This window comes from Mobula hypostoma, chromosome 15, assembly GCF_963921235.1.
Source record: "Mobula hypostoma chromosome 15, sMobHyp1.1, whole genome shotgun sequence".
NCBI lineage: Eukaryota > Metazoa > Chordata > Chondrichthyes > Myliobatiformes > Myliobatidae > Mobula > Mobula hypostoma.
Window position 1 is genome coordinate 60,159,477 of NC_086111.1, and position 21,101 is coordinate 60,180,577.

Below are 21,101 nucleotides of genomic sequence, written 5' to 3' on the forward strand. Positions count from 1 at the left end.
TTTATTTGCTCTTTGTGCGCACATTTCCGTTCATACTGGGCTTGTCCCAGATCATTTATCTTTTAAATGCTTGTTTGGTTCTTTGCTGAGATGATCTTTGGATGTCAACCATCAGTTTATACCAATGCTGATCATTCACTCCCCTTATCTACACTGTGACATAGATAGTCACCATCCTTAACTATTCTCTTCCGTTTTGGGTACTAACTCATTTTAAAAGGTTCATAAATAATGTTTTTTTATTTAAGATATGCTGCACATTAAAACATTTCCTGAAAAGAGATTATTATTACACTTGGCAAAACAAAAAAAAACCTTTAATTCACAATGATGTCTTTTATATTTTGTCCCACAGTTAGAGTGCCCCCTAGAGCCTGGACGATGTTGGAATAAAAGTTGGACTGGGATACAGAGATTCGTTTGAATTTTCAGATAAAAGGCTATCAGTCTGAAATGTGACCCCAACTTTGTTATGTATTTAATATTTCAGTAGTATTTGAGTAATATTGTAAATATACTGTTCTTTTAAATAATTAATTGCGGGTTTTACGTAAAAATAAGTGAATTGCTTAAAATAAAAATGAAGTTAGACTTGCATACTGGACTCTACATGCTTTCCTTCCAAATAGTTCGATGTTACAAAACTTAACTAACTTGAGCTGATCTTTTTGAATTCCCTACTGTACTGCACACAGTATCCGGCCAGGCAGCATCTGTAGGAAGAGGTGCAGTCGACGTCTCAGGCTGAGACCCTTCGTCCTGACGAAGGGTCTCGGCCTGAAACGTCGACTGCACCTCTTCCTACAGATGCTGTCTGGCCTGCTGCGTTCACCAGCAACTTTGATGTGTGTTGCTTGAATTTCCAGCATCTGCAGAATTCCTGTTGTTTGCACACAGTATCCCCAAGGTTCTCCACTGAGATTGGGAGGGACTACAACAAGAGGACATGGGTTAAGGGTGAAAGGTGAGAAGTTTAAGGGGAACATGAGGGACAACTTCTTCACTCAGAGGATCGTGAGTGTGGGATGAGCTGCCAGCACAAGTGGTGCATGTGAGCTCGATTCCAATGTTTAAGCGTAATTTGGTAGGCATATGGAGGGCTATGGTTCCTGTGCCGGTCGATGGGAGTAGGCAGTTTAAATTGTTTCGGCATGGTCTAGATGGGTCAAAGGGCCTGTTTCTGTGCTGTACTTCTCTGAATCTAATTTTTTTCTGGTTGTGAGGCTGAGGTCACCCTTTCAACCCCTCCATAAGGCCATAAGAGTGGCCAAGCTTGCCCCTTACTGTTTCTTAAAGTTTTTAATCATAAAAACAAATCTAAAAGAACAAGTTATGACAAATATAGTAGATACATTTATTTAAAACTAAACATACATTGAAATAAAAAGTAAAGTTTACCTGAACATGCATTTTAAATGAAGGAGAATGACCCTATGGACAGCATTCTATAAATGTACCAGCTACGATGAGTATATAGTTGAAGAGCCAAGAAGCTCCTTGGCTCAGCAACTTGTGGAGTGCCTCTGGATTCTACAGGTAGACATGTGCATCTAGGTTCCACCAGGTTCCTGAACTCTCTGCCTTTTGATTATATTTCTACCTCCATAACTCCCCCCTGACTTGCAGCGTGTTCTCAGCATTTGCTATTTCTATTTCAAACTGCTAGCATCACAGAATTTTGTTTCTGCATGAGTTTGATTGGGGAAAGACCCAGCACACGCAATGTTCCTGCCTTCTATGAACTCACTCCACAAGAGACGGACAGACGTTTGCTTAAAGAAGCCAAAATGTAAATTCAAATTCAGGACTGTTATTATTTAACTTTATAGGAACTTTGTGAGGACTTTGGCATGCTTAGCTTTGATGACTCCAGAGCTGCTTCTATATTGTTTTGGACGTGCTAGCTTTGTGTGTGTATATCCCCCATCCAAAGTATATCATGTTGCAGGGATGGAATGCATTTACATTTTCTGAGCCTATCTAGAGTTGCCCTTCTTGGATGTCCGGGACAATGTTCCCTGTGGAGTGAGCAGGTGAACATAAAGCCAAGTAATCTGATGATAATGGTACTGCGGCAGATACAAAGGCTGTCACACAGAGTCAAAACTTGGGAAATAATTGATCAAGTTTCAAAATGAGTTCGTCAACCAATTAACAAGTCCTAATTGACCTTTTGCAATGGATATTTGCTGCATTATTACTTTCTCAAGTATTCTCATTAATGTATTTCAAGTGCTGCAGTTTCTCTTCAGTGCAGGAATAATAATGAAGCTATCCTGAATAACTCTTTAAATTATCAGAGATTCTATAGCTGACAAATGAATTAAAGCAGTTTACAGATTAGGAAACTAACAGGGGATATATTCTGAAACTGACAAATGTCCTGATGTTCCAAGATTAGGGAGTAAATTCACTATGAAATATGATCCCCTAACTAAGCAAGCAAAAGGAATACATGTACATAATCTTAAAGGAAAATGTTTCAGTTGATTGAAACACACAGTCTGCTGGAAGAACTCAATGGATTGGAGTGCTGGGAAAACCTATATTTTTGTGTTCGTCAACTGACATCGGTTTCTCATCTAAACAAGAGGAATATTTAATATTGACTGATCCTCAGTAGCTGTTTTTTTAAAATTATAGGATATAAGAACCACTTTTAAATTGTGCTGTAACTTAGAATTTGAAGTGTAAGCAGTTTCTGCTTTTGAATTATTTTGATGTTTTTTGAGTTAAGTTGTTCTCCGATCTTGACAATCCTTTTGTGAAAATTTCGTCACCAAATGAGGAAACATGATCAGTGTGCTGTTCACTTTTGGTGTTTCCTCTGAATGCTTGGCCTTTACAGTTTATACTGAATCAATCAGTTGATTGGTCATCATTACAGAAACCCAACTGAGATGTAGGGAGGAGGACTTGTCACTACATTGGGCATACTGGGAGAAAACCATCCACAAGGATCCATGAACATCAATCACTGGAGCTACACGTTTTCTGAGTTATTTCCAACATTTTTTGTCTTTTGACCCTTCCATCCATCCACCTACTGTATAACCATTGACATAATTTCCATATATTAAAGTGACAAACGGCAGCAAAGGAGTCAATGTAGTCAAATTAGGTGCTTGTTTCTTTTGTGAACAAATCATTGAGAATGCTAGTTGTACTGCATCATATTTCTGTGTACAGCATGGTACAGACATCTTCATACAGGAAAGGACAACAGGCAGCAAGAGCAATTATGATGTTGACAATAGTAGAGTCCAGTCCTTAAGTTCCAAGTTAACTGTAGATGAACTTATAAATAATGAAACTCTGAACCGGTTCCTTTACATTGGTCATTCGTAGATGTTTGGAGTCCGCGTGACTGCTATTGCATCTACTACAGTACCATTATCATCACATTACTTGGCTTTACAGTATGTACACATGCTCAATCCACAGGGACCATTGTCCTGCACTCTCCAAAAGGACAACTACAGCTGGTCTCAGGAAACATAAATGCCTACTTGGATGTTTTTGAATTAATATTTAGGATTTCAGTGTTGTAGGCATGCCCAATATTTATTGACCATTCTTAATTATCTTTCAATTGGTAGGCTGAGTACTCTGATTGTGCTGTTGGGCAGGGAGTCCCAGGATTTGGATCCAAAGATGATTAACGACTGATGATTCCAAATCAGGATAGCATTTGACTTGGAGGAGAACATGTAGGTGGGGGTGTTTCCCTATACCTGCCGCTATGAGACCATTAGGGCATTTGGCCCATCGCATCAGCTCCGCCATTTTATCATAGCTTATTCATTTTCCTCTCGGCCCCAATATCCTGCCTTCTCCCCATATCCCTTCATGCCCTGAGTAATCAAGAACTGATCAACTTCTGCCTTAAATATACCCAATGACTTGGCCTCCACAGCTGCCTTGATGCCCTTGATGTTTTTGGTGACAGAGGACATGGGTTTATAAAGTGTTCTTAGAGCAGACATAGTAATTAACTGCAGTGCATTCTGTAGACGATACTAATAAACTGGTACCAGTACTCTCTACAGACATTGTGTAGAATTGTCCTGGATAATGTTGACTCTCTTGAGAGTTGTTAGTGCTAGGTACATCCAGGTAAGTGGTGAGAATTGAATTTCATCCTGACTTGTGACTTGCTGCTGCTGGAAAGGTCTTGTGATGACAGCAGGCCATTTACATGCCACAAGAGATTCAGCCTCACACTTGTTCTTGTAGCTACAGTATTTATACGGCCTTTTCACTTGTTTCAGGTCAATAGTGACCCCCATGACAGTGCTGGTAATTGAAATCCAAGAGTGGATGGTTAGATCCTCTCTATTGATACTGGTTATTCCCTGGCATGTCTGTGGCATAACTATTGCTTGTTACTTATCAGCGTATGTCTTAACATTGTCCTGGAATTACTTCATGCAAATATGGACTGTTTCATTGAGTTGCAAATGGAATTGTCTAACTGTTAGCAATTATGCCTACTTCCAACCTTACACGGAAAGGAAATCACTGGTTATCCAACTGACCTAGAACACTACCTCCAGTGAAGTTCTGGGGCTGGAAGACTGATTTCTGACAACCCCAATTATATTCCTTGGTACATCTTCTTACAAATAACTCAGCGCTGGTGACTAAATGCCACATTTGAGACATATTACCTTGCCTTAAAGAGTTAAAGACATTCTGAAAAGAATTTTAAAGATACAACAGAAAGATAGCACAAAAATAACTTGAAGAAATTTTTTAACAATTAAAAATATTTTTCTCTCATTTCGACAGGTGTAAAAAAACAAAGCTTGTAAAACTTCCTGTGGTGCTCTTTTAAATATTTCTCTTTAAAAATATAGGTCTTAATAAAGCTAACATGCAAATAGACTTAAACAACATAAAATACTACTATTGCCATGCAGATAATCAAAAAGCCAGACTAATGTACTCACTTCACTGTGTGCAGGACCATATTTGTTCTAAATGACACCAAACTGAATCAGAGATAAATGACTTGAAATTCAAGCAAAAGTTGGATTTTTTTAATAACTGATATTCAATATTTGTGTAGTGAGATGTGATAACAATTATTTATGAGTTATTTTGCAGTACACTTCAAAATTTTTCAGAACATGTAAAACCTGGTATAAATTCACATCAGAGTGACATTATTCCCTGTGAAAGGTTCCTTTTGTATTGTTTTGTCAGATGTTGGATAATATTGTCCCAAAAGTGATTTTTGTCAATCTCTTAAAGTCCATCTTGCAACAACCAGTATCCACTCCCATGACCCAACAAGGCCCTTGAAGAATCTCAAGAATTTCCCCTGATTGATCACCTATTTACTTAATCCTTAATCTGGTCCTTGGCCTAATCCTTTTCCCAACCCCACCATTGAAGCCAAGACTTGATGAGATGCTTTCCCCATTCCGTTAACTATAGCTCTACAGGAATATTGAGGTCTTGACTATGATGTTGTTTGCTTCTGTCATATACCCACCTTTCTGTCATTGCAATCTGTTCAAGCATGGCTGATCCAGTGTTTGTTTTCCAATTTCCAGATATTGATGTTCTCCTAGGAAGGATAAATAAATTACAATTGGCATATGTGGTTTTATTTCTCAATGCTTCTGTAGTTTAATCAGATATTAACATGTCTTCTAAATATGATTAATCTTAATTTACATGCAATGACCACTTCACAGATGGGATGGCATTTTTGTAGCTCATTTAATTAATCAAATAGTCATTTACATTTTGAACAGGATCTGAGTGTAATGCCCAATCTTCACAACACTCTGTAGAATGATGAAACTAAAACTATTGCAGCTTTGTTCATTGTTTAAATTCACATCCAGAATTCAGTTTCATAACTGAACAGTCTGAACTGATCGCTTACTTAAATAGTTATTATTCCTTGCAAATATAAGGAAAGTAATATTTTGTTATATTTTCTATTTCTCTTGCAGACCTGCAGCTAGAGGAACAGACAACTCAGTAAGTAGTAATGAGCTACGACAGAAATTATTATTTGCAAATTATACCTTTGCCTTAATTCCATTACAGTAAAAATGTAATATACTTGGCTATATTTAGAAACTCTTTTTCAAATATTCCTGTAGTATGAATTACTATTTCAGATTGACAGATTCCAGTAGAGAAAATCTGCACCAGGTGAAATGATAATATAATCAGGTAGGAATCGAATGAAAACAGATTTTCTAAAATGACAATTTGATCTGGGTAAGAATTCACTGATAGGCTTGGTTAAGCAGCAGTAGTTAGATTACATGTTTTCCCCACTTTTTTAACTTGCAAATTTGTGCAACTGTAGTTCGTTGACAGCCAACAGTTAATAAACAGGTGCTAGTTCAGATATTAATTAAAATTGTGAAATAGATTTCTGGCTAATTTAAATGAGAATAAAAAGCAAAGAAGTGGTCCAACCAAATTATTTCAAGTGAAGCATGCTATATAGTGTGCTGGAGAAGTAGTTGGAAGCTCATTGTTGTAGATATTAGTTTTTTTCGGATTTCTTAAATTGAATTTAAGTTCCTCAGCTGACATGGTAGGATTATGAATTAATATTCCCAGATCATTTGTCCAGACCTCTGGATTTCTACTATCAGGTTACCTTACCACTTGACATTTATTTTAGGTTCAGTTCCCAGCTCTTAAACCACCTGCATTTAAAATGGACAGTCACTTGAAACAGCCAAGCAGCAATACCCATTATCTTTTTAAATCAACCTTGAATTTGTAGCTGCCAGATTTAATTTGTATTTATTTGGGCATTTGTGCTTACCTATTAGATTATATCTTGAAGTAAATTGAATTTTAATAAAGCAATTGCATTAATTATTAAGTTGTGGCAGCAAAGAAATATTTATGTGTGCAATTTCTATGGATTATTTCAAAAGATTGTACAGACTGATAACAAAAATAATAAATATCCTGCATGGATAAACATGAGAAACATATTGGATAAAATCAAAAATATGTACAAGATGAAATTTGAAATATTTTTTGATAGATTTTAAAATGCAAAGAATGTACATTGCATATCAATTGTTTGATACAATTCCACGCAAAGCGCATGAAGTACGAAATGTAATAGGTTACAACAGCACAGAAACAGGCCCTTCGGTCAAGCTAGTTTGTGCCAAAATGTTATTCTGCCTAGACCTATTGATCTGGACCTGGACCATAGCCTCCATTCCCCTCTAATCGATGTTCTTGTTCAAACTTCTCTGAAATATTTCACTTTTCACCCTTAACCTATGACCTCTGATCTTACCTAACCTTAGCGGAAAAAGCATGCTTGCATTTATCCTATCTATACCCCTCATAGTTTTGTATACCTCTATCAAATCTCCCTTTATTTTCCCACATTCCAGGGAATAAAGTCATATCCTATTTGACCTTTCCCTATATGACCTTTCCCAGCATGGATTTGTGAAAGGAAAATCATGTCTGACGAATCTCATAGAATTTTTTGAGGATGTAACTAGTAGAGTGGATAGGGGAGAACCAGTGGATGTGGTATATTTGGATTTTCAAAAGGCTTTTGACAAGGTCCCACACAGGAGATTAGTGTGCAAACTTAAAGCACACGGTATTGGGGGTAAGGTATTGATGTGGATAGAGAATTGGTTGGCAGACAGGAAGCAAAGAGTGGGAATAAACGGGACCTTTTCAGAATGGCAGGCAGTGACTAGTGGGGTACCGCAAGGCTCAGTGCTGGGACCCCAGTTGTTTACAATATATATTAATGACTTAGATGAGGGAATTAAATGCAGCATCTCCAAGTTTGCGGATGACACGAAGCTGGACAGCAGTGTTAGCTGTGAGGAGGATGCTAAGAGGATGCAGGGTGACTTGGATAGGTTAGGTGAGTGAGCAAATTCATGGCAGATGCAATTTAATGTGGATAAATGTGAGGTTATCCACTTTGGTGGCAAAAACCGGAAAACAGATTATTATCTGAATGGTGGCCGATTAGGAAAAGGGGAGGTGCAACGAGACCTGGGTGTTATTATACACCAGTCATTGAAAGTGGGCATGCAGGTACAGCAGACGGTGAAAAAGGCGAATGGTATGCTGGCATTTATAGCAAGAGGATTCGAGTACAGGAGCAGGGAGGTACTACTACAGTTGTACAAGGCCTTGGTGAAACCACACCTGGAGTATTGTGTGCAGTTTTCGTCCCCTAATCGGAGGAAAGACATTCTTGCCATAGAGGGAGTACAAAGAAGGTTCACCAGATTGATTCCTGGGATGACAGGACTTTCATATGATGAAAGACTGGATCGACTAGGCTTATACTTGTTGGAATTTAGAAGATTGAGGGGGAATCTTATTGAAACGTATAAAATCCTAAAGCGATTGGACAGGCTAGATGCAGGAAGATTGTGCCCGATGTTGGGGAAGTCCAGAACGAGGGGTCACAGTTTGAGGATGAAGGGGAAGCCTTTTAGGACCGAGATGAGGAAAAACTTCTTCACACAGAGAGTGGTGAATCTGTGGAATTTTCTGCCACAGGAAACAGTTGAGGCCAGTTCATTGGCTATATTTAAGAGGGAGTTAGATATGGCCCCTGTAGCTAAAGGGATCAGGGGGTATGGAGGGAAGGCTGGTACAGGGTTCTGAGTTGGATGATCAGCCATGATCATACTGAATGGCGGTGCAGGCTCGAAGGGCCGAATGGCCTACTCCTGCATCTATTTTCTATGTTTCTATAACAAGTTCCACAAGTCCTAGCAACATCCTTGTAAAATTTCTCTGTACTCTTTCAATCTTATTGATAAATTTCCTGTAGGTAGATGACCATAATCTTGAATATACTTATTCGATCAAAGTACATTAGGGTAGCTATTGGGAGAATGTTTTAGTCTCATGATTTTTATCTCGGTAACAAAGGGAGTATATCAAGAAAAATAAGAACATTATTTTTGGTTGCCCATATACTTTTTCTCCAGTGTGATATTGTCAAAGAAAAGCCAAACACCAGAATTTAGTTAATTAATTCACACCAGCCTTGAAAACTATTGCAGGTATAATTAGTAGAATACTAAATAAGCCCAGAAAGTGCAGCTTGTTTAATTGTGTTGTCTGCAACAAACACTTCTAAGTTAAAGTGGAAATTATGAAAGATGTGGAGTCTTTAACTAAATATTTTGCCAATAGCAGCTCATTAAACATGGCACTCACCTGCCCATAAGGCAGGTGGGGAATGTACTAAAAGTGTTACCATTACACCTGATTTGGAAAATAATCGGTAAAACAGTAAGGATACACAAAAAAGTTAGAGGATTTCTAATTAATGAACATAAGTACAAAGTCATTTGAAAATATTATTATTACGGAAAGTGCTTTCAGTTAATAAGGTTTGCTCACATGTAAGCCTTGTAATTACTGCCTATTTTTTGAATCCTTATATCATATTTGGAGTCTATGAAGGGTTCTGTTGTGGCGTAGGTGTTTGCCAAGGCTACAACACTTGCTATATCCTGAAAATCGTAGTGGTTTTCTACTTTCACCTGGTGCCATCCAGAAGAAGGTAGCATGGGGGAAAGGTAGAAGAGAAAAAAAGAGAAACAGATGAAGTGGATCTGCTGAAATGTTACATTTTATTTAATATGATTGATTAAATAAATTTCCTCAAGTGCCCACCCATTGCATAATTCAACAGTGCATGAAAAACAAAGTACAGTTTGAAATAAACTTCTGAATTTCAAATCAAATTAAAATTTAATGAGAATTTTAAAATTAATTTCGCAAGTACCTTTATTGTGATTCTATTCCATAACTCAATATACAATGCATAAATTACAGTTTTAAAAGAACTCTGTTCAAAGTTGCAAACAATTTCCTAACCCTTCAGGCACTTGGTCATCGAACTGTAAGCAGAGTGCATTAATTGACAAGAAGGAAATGCAGCTCCATGGCCCCGCAATTGAGCAACACAGCATTACTGGGAAGCAGTGAGAATATCCAAATTAAATTTTTAGGTGAATCTTTCTGTTCAACCCAGTCATTTTGACACAGTATTAATTTAATGCTAAGTGTTAGGTTGATTAACAGTACAAGATTAGTTACCTTTCCCATGCCTGAGTGAGCATGCCCAATCTTCACAACAACAGGGAATGTTGGCATGGTTAACTGAAAACAAAGAAAATATTCCCAACAGATTTATTAGATTTCATTTATATTCACAACATGCTTTATTGGAACATATTGTGTATTATATAAAAAAAGTACCATTTCAATATTCTCAAGAACATCGAGTCCTGTTCATAATTACCTCTATAAGGGGAGTCAGAGAGTTGTACAAAGCAGAAACAGACCCTTCAGCCTGACTTGTCCATGCCTATTGAAATGCTTATCTAAGCTAATCCCATTTTTCTCTATTTGGTCCTTATCCCTCTATTCCTTTCCTATCCATGTATGTTTTCAAATGATTTTTAATGTTATCACACCTGCCTCTACTACCTCCTCTGACATAATGCTCCAAACACGCACCACCCTCTTTGTGGGAAAAACCTTATCTTCATATGTTCTCTAGTTTTAGACTCCCCTACCATTGAAAAACGACTGTGACTATCTTTCCTGTGTATTCCCCTCATAATTTTATAAACCTCTATGCCTTCTGTATTCCAGTGAAAACAACCCCCCCCTCCACCCTTGTAACAAAAACCTTTTTGGTGATTCCCTTCCGAACAGATAGTGTCGTGACCAGAAGTGCACACAATACATGTATGGAAGTGTGGTCTTGTAAAGCTGCAATGTGATATCTCAATTCTTATACTCAGTACCTGCCTATGAAGGCAAGCAACTGCATTGCATTGCCATGACTTAGAATTAATTCAAATGGATGAATATCTTAGCTCAGAGCTCCAACAATAATGTTAAGAAACAATTTTTTGCAAGAAATCATCCCAATTATCCTTGTTTGGGTGTTAGGCCCAAGTGGAAATCATTGAGGTACCAAGGATAGATTTTCATTTGATTCCTTCCCTCATTGTCCACCTAGGAACACACAGTATCAGAAATGGGACGATTTCTAAAACAGATATTGTAATGACCCCCAGTGATGATGTACCTTTCTTTTTAGGCACATATCAATTTTCAGGTCTGCTTCCTATTCCAACAGGCAATACATACAATCAAAATATCTTTAAATTATTTTCAAGATAAATATGTTCATAATTACATCAAAATTACTGTAAAGAAACTAGGTCTTCAAACCAGCCATTGCAAACCACTCTTGTTCTTCATCTTTTATAGCACAGCAGCTAAATTTACAGTAGCCTTATAATTTTGTGCTGAAAGTTCCAAACCCACTCAGGTCTGGCTAACAATACAAGTTATTTTATTTACTGGTACAGCTGGTTACAGCCTAATATTTCACTTCTGAGATCTGAGAGCTCCTGTTAGTCATCACAGGTGATATGTCTGAATGTTTAAGTCCAGTCAGCTAATTATTTAACCAGTCAAATATCTGAGTGCCTATCTCTGTTCTTTTCCAGTAGTAACGGGCAGGTTAATTCATTCCGGACAATCCTGTGATAAGCCTACATATTAGTTCCTCAGGGATCCAATGAAAAGTATGCCGTATCTGTATTTGAGGTGCAGTATTCAGATTGATACAGTGTTCTGATTTTGCAAATAACCAAATTAAATCCAAAAACTCTTGAGCCTTGCCATTTACCAGAAAAGAACTCACTTAATTTGGAGGCTGGAAGCAACAATGCTATTCAGGGGCACAATTGAGAGCATCCTGACTGACCGTATCACTGCCTGGTATGGGAACTGTACTTCCCTCAATTGCAGGACTCTGCAGAGAGTGGTGCGGACAGCCCAGCACATCTGTAGATGTGAACTTCCCACTATTCAGGATATTTACAGTGATAGGTGTGTAAAAAGGGTCCGAAGGATCATTGGGGACTCGAGTCACCCCAACCACAAACTGTTTCAGCTGCTACCATCGGGGAAACGGTACTGCAGCATTAAAGCCAGGACCAACAGGCTCTGGGACAGCTTCTTCCACCAGGCCATCAGACTGATTAATTGTATTTCTAAGCTATATTGACTGTTCTGTTGTATATTTTACAGTACATACTTTTTGTTGCAAATTACCATAATCTGCACATTGCACATTTAGATGGAGATGTAATGTAAAGATTTTTACTCCTCATGTATGTGAAGGATATAAGAAATAAAGTCAATTCAATTCAATCTGACATAACCAATAATAATAATAATATGAGCTTAAATGGAAGGCATACAGATACTATATCTCTGCAGCACTCTCGGAAGATCTTACGTTTATGTTGTACATTCTCTTAATGGTGAACATGCTGCCTTCATTTAAAAGTGGCCCAACAGTTCTTGAACCTGAGACTCTTCAGCCAGGTGATTATGGATCCTGACTCTGGAAACACATCCTCCTTCCCATGTGCTGTTTCTAATTACCTACTCAATGTAACCTCAAGATTTGCTAAGTATGGGATGGTATCTGTGAGGGGAAACTAACACTTTTAGGTTTTAGGAACAATATCATCTCTTTAAAACAAAGGTGATAGATGGAAACTAGGAGGGGGAGGGGTGAAGTAAAGAGCTGGGAAGTTGATTGATGAAAGAAACAGCTTGAAATGTCAACTGTACTCTTTTCCATAGATGCTGCCTGGCCTGCTGAGTTCCTCCAGCATTTTGTGTGTGTTGCTTGGATTTCCAGCATCTGCAGATTTTCTCTTGTTTGTGATTGAATTACTACACTGTGAAGTCTCCTCCAGGGATGCCTACCCTGAAGAAGTTTAAATCTTCCCTTCAATGGGAATTCAGAGAAACCCTCTCTCACTGCTCCTCCTCTGTGATCTCTGTGGCCCTCCAACTCTTTGACCACGTGCTTACCCAGACCTGCTACCAGAGCAATGTATCCCTTGCTCACCTTATCTCCTTGCCTGCCCATCGCCTCTCTCTGGTGCTCCTCCCCACTTTTCCTTCTTCCATGGCTTTCTGTCCTCTCCTATCAGACTCCCCCTTCTCCAGCCCTGTGTAATATTTATGTGACTCGGACACCGGTGTAGATTGAACAACCAACCTTTATTCACCAGACTTCCATTTTTTTAAACCCTTCTTCCACGTCCTGATGTCATACGCACTCTGATACTACGAATACTCACACAATACATTACATCCCCCTTCTCAAGATTTTTTTTACAACACTGTGAATTACTAAAACAATGCCTCTAGGTATGCCCTTCTTACAGTGCAACAACCATGATATAAACTAAAAAAAATCTTACCTTCTTGTACTGTATTCTGCATTGTATTTTACAATACTAACAGCAGTGTATTTTCATTTACTAACATAGACTAATAAACCTTTTATTTCACACCTTGGAACTTATGACGTGTGACTTTGCCTCAAACTGTATGTCTAGTCTCTGTATCTAGCTGGAAGCTTGACTTGTCTCCCAGACTGTGTGTGATACAACTGTGACTATGCTTGTCCTTCATCAATGTCAGTCTCTCGACTGACCTCTGTGTTTTTGGGGTCTGCATCACTCTTGGTGTTGTTTGTTTCCATGTCTGTATCTGTGGAAATGTCCTGTGCATCTGTATGTGGAAACTCCCTCTCGCCTGTCTTCAGCAGATGCTTCCTGTTCCTCCTGTAGGCTCTTCCATCTGGCGTGCAAACTATGAAGGATCTTGGTTGCTGATGTCTGTTCACAACCACAGCTGGTTGCCAAGTGTCCCCTCTCTGTATTCTGACATTTTCACCTGTATGTAGATCTGGCAACTGTATTGTATGTCTGTCATAGTAGCTCTTTTGCTTTATTTGCTTGTCATGTACTTGAGCGTTACCTTCAGGAGTCAGTAGAGTTGTGGATGTTGGCAGTCTGCACTTCACCAATCTTTCACCAATCAACTTCCCAGCTCTTTATTTCATCCTTCCTCCCACCCCCCCCGTTTCACCTATGATCATGTGTTTCTCCCTCTCCTCCCCCCACCTTTTACCCTACTCCTCATCTTTTTTTCTCCAGTCTTGCTGAAGGGTCTCTTGTCCATAGATGTTGCCTGACCTGCTGAGCTGCTCCATATTTTGTGTGTGTTGCTTGGATTTCCAGAATCTGCAAATTTTGTTTTGTTTGTGCTGCATGGCAGGACAGGCTTTTAGAAAGGCTATAAATTTCTGTGAGGCATTTTGATATTTGAGACAGATGTTTCCCAGAATAACTGATGCCAAAATTTAGGAAGGCATTTTTGTTGGCAACAAATTATACAGGCCATCAATGACAGGCAACTGAAGAAATTCTAATGCATGGAAGGCATTTAAAGATGTTGCTGAAAATTTTCTTGTCAACTATAGAGCACCAAACCATGTCCAGCTTGTTGACAACATGCTTCAAGCATACAAAACCATGAAGTGCAACAAGTCACTAAAGATTCATTTTCTGCATTCCCATTTTGACTTCTTCCCTGCAAATTCTGATGCTGTCCGTGACAAGCATGGTGAAAGGTTTCACCAGGACATTGCAATCATGAAGAAATGGTATCAGGGCAACAGGAGTTCATCAATGCTGGTTGATAATTGTTGGACACTTAAGTCCAACGCTCAGACACTGAGTACAAGCAAAAATCATTAACAAAACATTTTTAGTTTAGTTGAACTATTGCAAAGTGTCAGCACTGTTGTGCAATTAAACACATTATATTCAATAAAAGTTAATTTCTTGTTTTTACGTAATACCAGTAGCCTGAAATTATATTTGTGTTCACCTTCAAGCGGTCTATCAAAAACAAAAAAAATCTGAAGAGGCAACATATTTGGAAAAAAAAATGTCCAGTGTTATCAGTCATGGAATAAATGAACAGACAAGATGCCAAGTTACACAATCATTTACTTTAATCAGTCAGACTACCATAATAAGCACATAAATTAAGGGGCCATGCAGAAAATTAAAGATAATACAAAATATTCTGCAACCTAACAGATAAGTCAGTTATTATTACCTAACAGATCTATCAATCATTGTTCATACGATGTCAATGTTCTATCTCCACATCTATTGCTTTGTCTTCATAACAAATAGATTTCATACTGATTGTACAGTGTTACTCATTTAGAAAACATCCTTTTGACTGCCTATTATATGGCAATTCCCATCAGAGTCACTTTGATATGCTGTGTTATGGAAAGCAAATTGATTATCTTTCTTGCTTCTCTGATTCTGCTTTGCTTGCTGTTGTGCTTTGTGTCCTCACTTCCAGGATATCTACTCTTATGCTTGGCATCAAAAGTGATCTACTGCTTAGTTCTGCACATCAGAATCAGGTTTAATATCACCAGCATATGTTGTGAAATTTGTTGTTTTTTGCAGTGGCAGTACATTGCAATACATAATAAAATCTGTGAATCACAGTTAGTAAATATATATTAAATAGTTAAATAAGTAGGTTAAATGGTACTGAGGTACTGTAGTGTTTATGGGTTCAATGTCCATTCAGAAATCTGATGGCAGAGGGAATGAAGCTGTTCCTGAATCACTGAGTGTGTGCTTTCAAGCTCCTGTACCTCCTTCCTGATGGTAGCCATGAGATGACGGGGATCCTTAATGATGGATATCACCTTTTTGAGGCATTGCTCCTTGAAGATATCCTGGATGCTGTGGAGGCTAGTGCCCATGATGAAACTAACTGAGTTCACAACATTCTGCAGGTTCTTTTGATCCTGTGCAGCAGCAACACCTCCTACCCCAACCCCAGGATACCAAACAGTAATGCAGCCAGATAGAATGCTCTTGATTATTTATTGGTAGACCATTCAGACAAAACAAAAAAATCCTGTGAAATAGTAATAAAGGATATTCCTCGCATTGCTTCAGGTTTGGTCTCAGATCATACTGCCCCTGACATTGCCTTTCTAAAATATTTACCCTACAAGATTCACAATGTGCTTTTCAGTGGTGCCATTACAAGCAATAAATTTGAGTGGATCATTGATCATGATTCTGGATACTGACATATTCCCTTTTGTTAATGACCAGGTACACTTCAAATTATTACACCTTATTCATAAGCTTAAACATTAAACTGCTAATACAACACCTCTAATAAATCTCAGTGGCAGAGGTATTATTTCAAAGATTTATGATTAAAACACTGCAGCACACCTGGAAGCATAACTGTTGTGTATTTAATATTTCAGTAATTTTTTTTATTGAGATACAGCGTGGAGTTCCCCTTCTGGATCTTTGAATTATGCCACAAAGCAACCCGCAATTTAATGCTAGCCTAATCACGGGACAATTTACAATGATCAACTAACCTGTCAACCAGTACATCTTTAGATTGTGGGAGGAAACTGGAGCACCAAGGAAACTTGAGAACATATAAAGTCTTTACAGCAGTGCTTCAATTGAACCCGGTTGGCTGGTACTGTAAACCATTGCGCTAATCACCAGGCTATTGTGCTGCCTCTGTTATTTGAGTAATCTTGATGTTGATTCAGCATTCTTGTTCATTTCAATAATTCGCCCCAGGTTATATGTAAAAGTACATGAATTGCATATGTCATGACGCTACCACGTGATAAATGCACGCTGCGCTTAAAGTAAACACAAAGTTAGACTCATATTCCGGACTCCATGTCTTCTGTTTGAATTAGTTTAATATTTTGAAATTACAAAACATAACAATAATAATGGAGAACAATAAGACAGTTAGGACAAGCATTTATTCATTTCATTTGCAACATGGAAAGGGGCCAATTTGTCCCATTGAGTCCATTCTGACTCATAGAGCAACTCCCCCATTAGCTTTCCCTGTGAACTGTTCTCCCCACATTCCCATCATCTGCCCCCCAGATTCCACCGCTCACCTACACACTTGGGGAAATTTAGCCTGGCCAATTAGCCTACCAATGAGGGGACTTTTCGGATGTGGAAAGAAACCAGAGTGGCTGGGATAATTTCATGTGATCAAAATGAGATGGTGAGCCTGTACACAAACTGCACTTGGGGTCGGGACTGTTGGCCACGGAAGAATTAAAATATGAGGAAAAAAATGTTAAACCTGAATGGTTCAAGGTCAGTGGAAGCCGACAAATTCATTTTCTCTGTTCTTGCCACATGCTTAAAGGAGATGGAGGCTGCCATTTTTGTGAACCGGTTCTGTAACTTCCACCTTGTGAACTGTCTGATGAACTGAATCTTGCTCTGGGATAATCATATCAGAGCAATTGAATGTGGACACCAAGGAGTTTTTGCAATGGACCTGCTAAACCTGAGACCGTTCTCAGATAAGCTGTGTGTTATGTACGATGGCCGGCTCATAGAAGTAATCTGATTGTCTCGGCCCAGTGTGTGAGTGACCTTCTTTCGCTGGTTTGAACCAAAATCAAAGGGAACAAAGGAGATCACCTAAGGCATGAAGTTGTGTAGCCCTTGGACTAGATCCAACGGGAAGTTGTTAAAGATCAGTCAGTGGACCTGTAGCCAATAACACTGAAATACAAAATTTGAACTGGTAAGGAATGAATATAGAAACATAGAAACATAGAAAATAGGTGCAGGAGTAGGCCATTCGGCCCTTTGAGCCTGCACCGCCATTCAGTATGATCATGGCTGATCATCCAACTCAGAACCCTGTACCAGCCTTCCCTCCGTACCCCCTGATCCCTTTAGCCACAGGGGCCATATCTAATTCCCTCTTAAATATAGCCAATGAACTGGCCTCAATTGTTTCCTGTGGCAGAGAATTCCACAGATTCATCACTCTCTGTGTGAAGAAGTTTTTCCTCATCTCGGTCCTAAAAGTCTTCCCCTTTATCCTCAAACTGTGACCCTCATTCTGGACTTCCCCAACATCAGGAACAATCTTCCTGCATCTAGCCTGTCCAATCCCTTTAGGATTTTATACGTTTCAATAAGATCCCCCCTCAATCTTCTAAATTCCAACGAGTATAAGCCTAGTCGATCCAGTCTTTCCTCATATGAAAGTCCTGCCATCCCAGGAATCAATCTGGTGAACCTTCTTTGTACTCCCTCTATGGCAAGGATGTCTTTCCTCAGATTAGGGGACCAAAACTGCACACAATACTCCAGGTGTGGTCTCATCAAGGCCTTGTACAACTGCAGTAGTACCTCCCTGCTCCTGTACTCGAATCCTCTTGCTATGAATGCCAGCATACCATTCACCTTTTTCACCGCCTGCTGTACCTGCATGCCCACTTTCAATGACTGGTGTATAATGACACCCAGGTCTCGTTGCACCTCCCCTTTTCCTAATCGGCCACCATTCAGATAATAACCTGTTTTCCTGTTTTTATCACCAAAGTGGATAACCTCACATTTATCCACATTAAATTGCATCTGCCATGAATTTGCCCACTCACCTAACCTATCCAAGTCACCCTGCATCCTCTTAGCATCCTCCTCACAGCTAACACTGCTGTCCAGCTTCATGTCATCCGCAAACTTGGAGATGCTGCATTTAATTCGCTCATCTAAGTCATTAATATATATTGTAAACAACTGGGGTCCCAGCACTGAGCCTTGCGGTACCCCACTAGTCACTGCCTGCCATTCTGAAAAGGTCCCGTTTATTCCCACTCATTGCTTCCTGTCTGCCAACCAATTCTCTATCCACATCAATACTTTACCCCCAATACCATGTGCTTAGAGTTTGCACACTAATCTCCTGTGTGGGACCTTGTCAAAAGCCTTTTGAAAATCCAAATATACCACATCCACTGGTTCTCCCCTATCCACTCTACTAGTTACATCCTCAAAAAAATTCTATGAGATTCGTCAGACATGATTTTCCTTTCACAAATCCATGCTGACTTTGTCCGATGATTTCACCACTTTCCAAATGTGCTGTTATTACATCTTTGATAACTGACTCTAGCATTTTCCCCACCACCGACGTTAGGCTAACCGGTCTATACTTCCCCGGTTTCTCTCTCCCTCCTTTTTTAAAAAGTGGGGTTACATTAGCCACCCTCCAATCCTCAGGAACTAGTCCAGAATCTAAAGAGTTTTGAAAATTTATCACTAATGCATCCACTATTTTTTGGGCTACTTCCTTAAGCACTCTAGGATGCAGACCATCTGGCCCTGGGGATTATCTGCCTTTAATCCCTTCAATTTACCTAACACCACTTCCCTACTAACATGTATTTCCCTCAGTTCCTCCATCTCACTGGACCCTCTGTCCCCTACTATTTCCGGAAGATTATTTATGTCCTCCTTAGTGAAGACAGAACCAAAGTAGTTATTCAATTGGTCTGCCATGTCCTTGCTCCCCATAATCAATTCACCTGTTTCTGTCTGTAGGGGACCCACATTTGTCTTAACCAATCTTTTTCTTTTCACATATCTATAAAAGTTTTTACAGTCAGTTTTTATTATGTGCCCTGCCAGTTTTCTCTCATAATCAGACAAAGAATGTGTGTATATAAATAAATAATGCATGGGGTACGAGGGGGAGGTGGGGCATTAGCGGAAGTTAGAGAAGTCAATGTTCATGCCATCAGGTTGGAGGCTACCCAGACGGAATACAAGGTGTTGTTCCTCCAACCTGAGTGTCACACATTCTTTCTCTCTCTCTCTCTCCTTTTTCTCCCTCTGTCCCTCTGACTATACCCCTTGCCCATCCTCTGGGTTCCCCCCCCCACCTCCCCCTTTTCCTTCTCCCTGGGCCTCCTGTCCCATGATCCTCTCATATCCCTTTTGCCAATCACCTGTCCAGCTCTTGGCTCCATCCCTCCCCCTCCTGTCTTCTCCTATCATTTTGGATCTCCCCCTCCCCCTCCCACTTTCAAATCTTTTACTAGCTCTTCCTTCAGTTAGTCCTGACGAAGGGTCTCGGCCTGAAACGTCGACTGTACCTCTTCCGAGAGATGCTGCCTGGCCTGCTGCGTTCACCAGCAACTTTGATGTGTGTTGCTTGAATTTCCAGCATCTACAGAATTCCTCGTGTTTACTTTATTCTGCACTCTGTTATTGTTTTACCTTGTACTACCTCAAGGTGCAATTGTAATGAATTGTTCTATGTGGACAGTATGCAAAATACTGGAGGAACTCAGCAGGTCACACAGTGTTGATGGAGGGAAATGGGCCAAAAAATGAAGGGTCTTGGCCTGAAACATTATTCATTTCCCCCCACAGTTGCTGCCTGACCTGAGAGTTTCTCCAGCATTTTCTGTGTGTTATTCAACATTTCAAACATCTGAAGAGTCTTGTGTTTACAATTTACCAATGAGGTAGTTTTGCAGTGTAATTTCTTGTAATGTGGCAAAATGCTCCAGTCAATTTGCACATAGAAACCTCCTACAAATACCAATATGACCATGATCGTTTTGTTGATTTGGGGAAAATATTGTCTGGGATACCGTTCCTAATTTAACAGTTCTTCAAATGTGGCATAGAAAATTTTTAAAATCTTCCTGCTGTGTACCAAGGTCTTCTTGTCTCCCTCAATGCCAAACCGACATATTTTTTGTTCGAATCTCTGTGGTAAGACTGTTGGATGGCCAACAGCAAGAAGTGCCTACCAGAAAGCACAGGCAGGAGGCAGTATAAGCAATGTATAGCCAAGGCGACTTAGATGTTGCAAGTATTGTGGTTGGAAACATGAGCCCCTAAAAATAATATATAACCTATGGATGGAAAAGATTTTCACAATACAGACCACAAAATTATTTCATTACAAACATTCCACAAACATGATATCAAAAGTGGAGGGAGCAGACAAGATGAATCCTATAAGAAAAGAGACTGAATTAGATTCCTGCACTGTACTTTCTCTGTAGCTGTTGCATTTTATTCTGTGTTGTTATTGTTTTATGTTCTTCTATCTCAATGCACTGTGTAATGATTTGATCTGTACTAACAGTATACTGTATTTCAGTACATGTCACAATAATACCACAATACCATTACACTGAAGCCAAGTGGGACATGCCCTCTGAAGATAATGAAAGAATCAAGTAAACCTTTGCAATATCACATCTATACTTGGAAATAGTACTTAACAGCAGATTGGACTGATAAAGACACATCACGTCAGGGCTATGAAGATTTTTTTTATCA

General features: G+C 39.2%; 2 protein-coding genes across 6 annotated transcripts in view; one reads left to right on the forward strand and one right to left on the reverse strand.

The window, feature by feature from the left end:
* LOC134356916 (metalloproteinase inhibitor 3-like) overlaps positions 1 to 21,101 on the forward strand; it is a 154,516-nt gene that overhangs the window by 84,163 nt on the left and 49,252 nt on the right. For 2 of the 5 annotated variants that reach the window (XM_063068165.1, XM_063068164.1), the window contains exons 3-4: positions 356 to 455; positions 5,970 to 5,997. In XM_063068165.1, the coding sequence (XP_062924235.1) occupies position 5,997 (1 nt within the window). In that variant the 5' untranslated portion in view covers positions 356 to 455; positions 5,970 to 5,996. The other 3 variants (XM_063068163.1, XM_063068167.1, XM_063068166.1) reach the window with 3 other exon arrangements.
* The window catches only part of syn2b (synapsin IIb), a 405,945-nt gene that overhangs the window by 46,289 nt on the left and 338,555 nt on the right, over positions 1 to 21,101 (reverse strand). The window contains exons 6-8 of the mRNA XM_063068158.1: positions 10,099 to 10,161; positions 9,397 to 9,539; positions 5,501 to 5,575 (exon numbers count right to left, since the gene is read on the reverse strand). Of these exons, the coding sequence (XP_062924228.1) occupies positions 5,501 to 5,575; positions 9,397 to 9,539; positions 10,099 to 10,161 (281 nt within the window). The remainder of the gene's footprint in view (positions 1 to 5,500; positions 5,576 to 9,396; positions 9,540 to 10,098; positions 10,162 to 21,101) is intronic.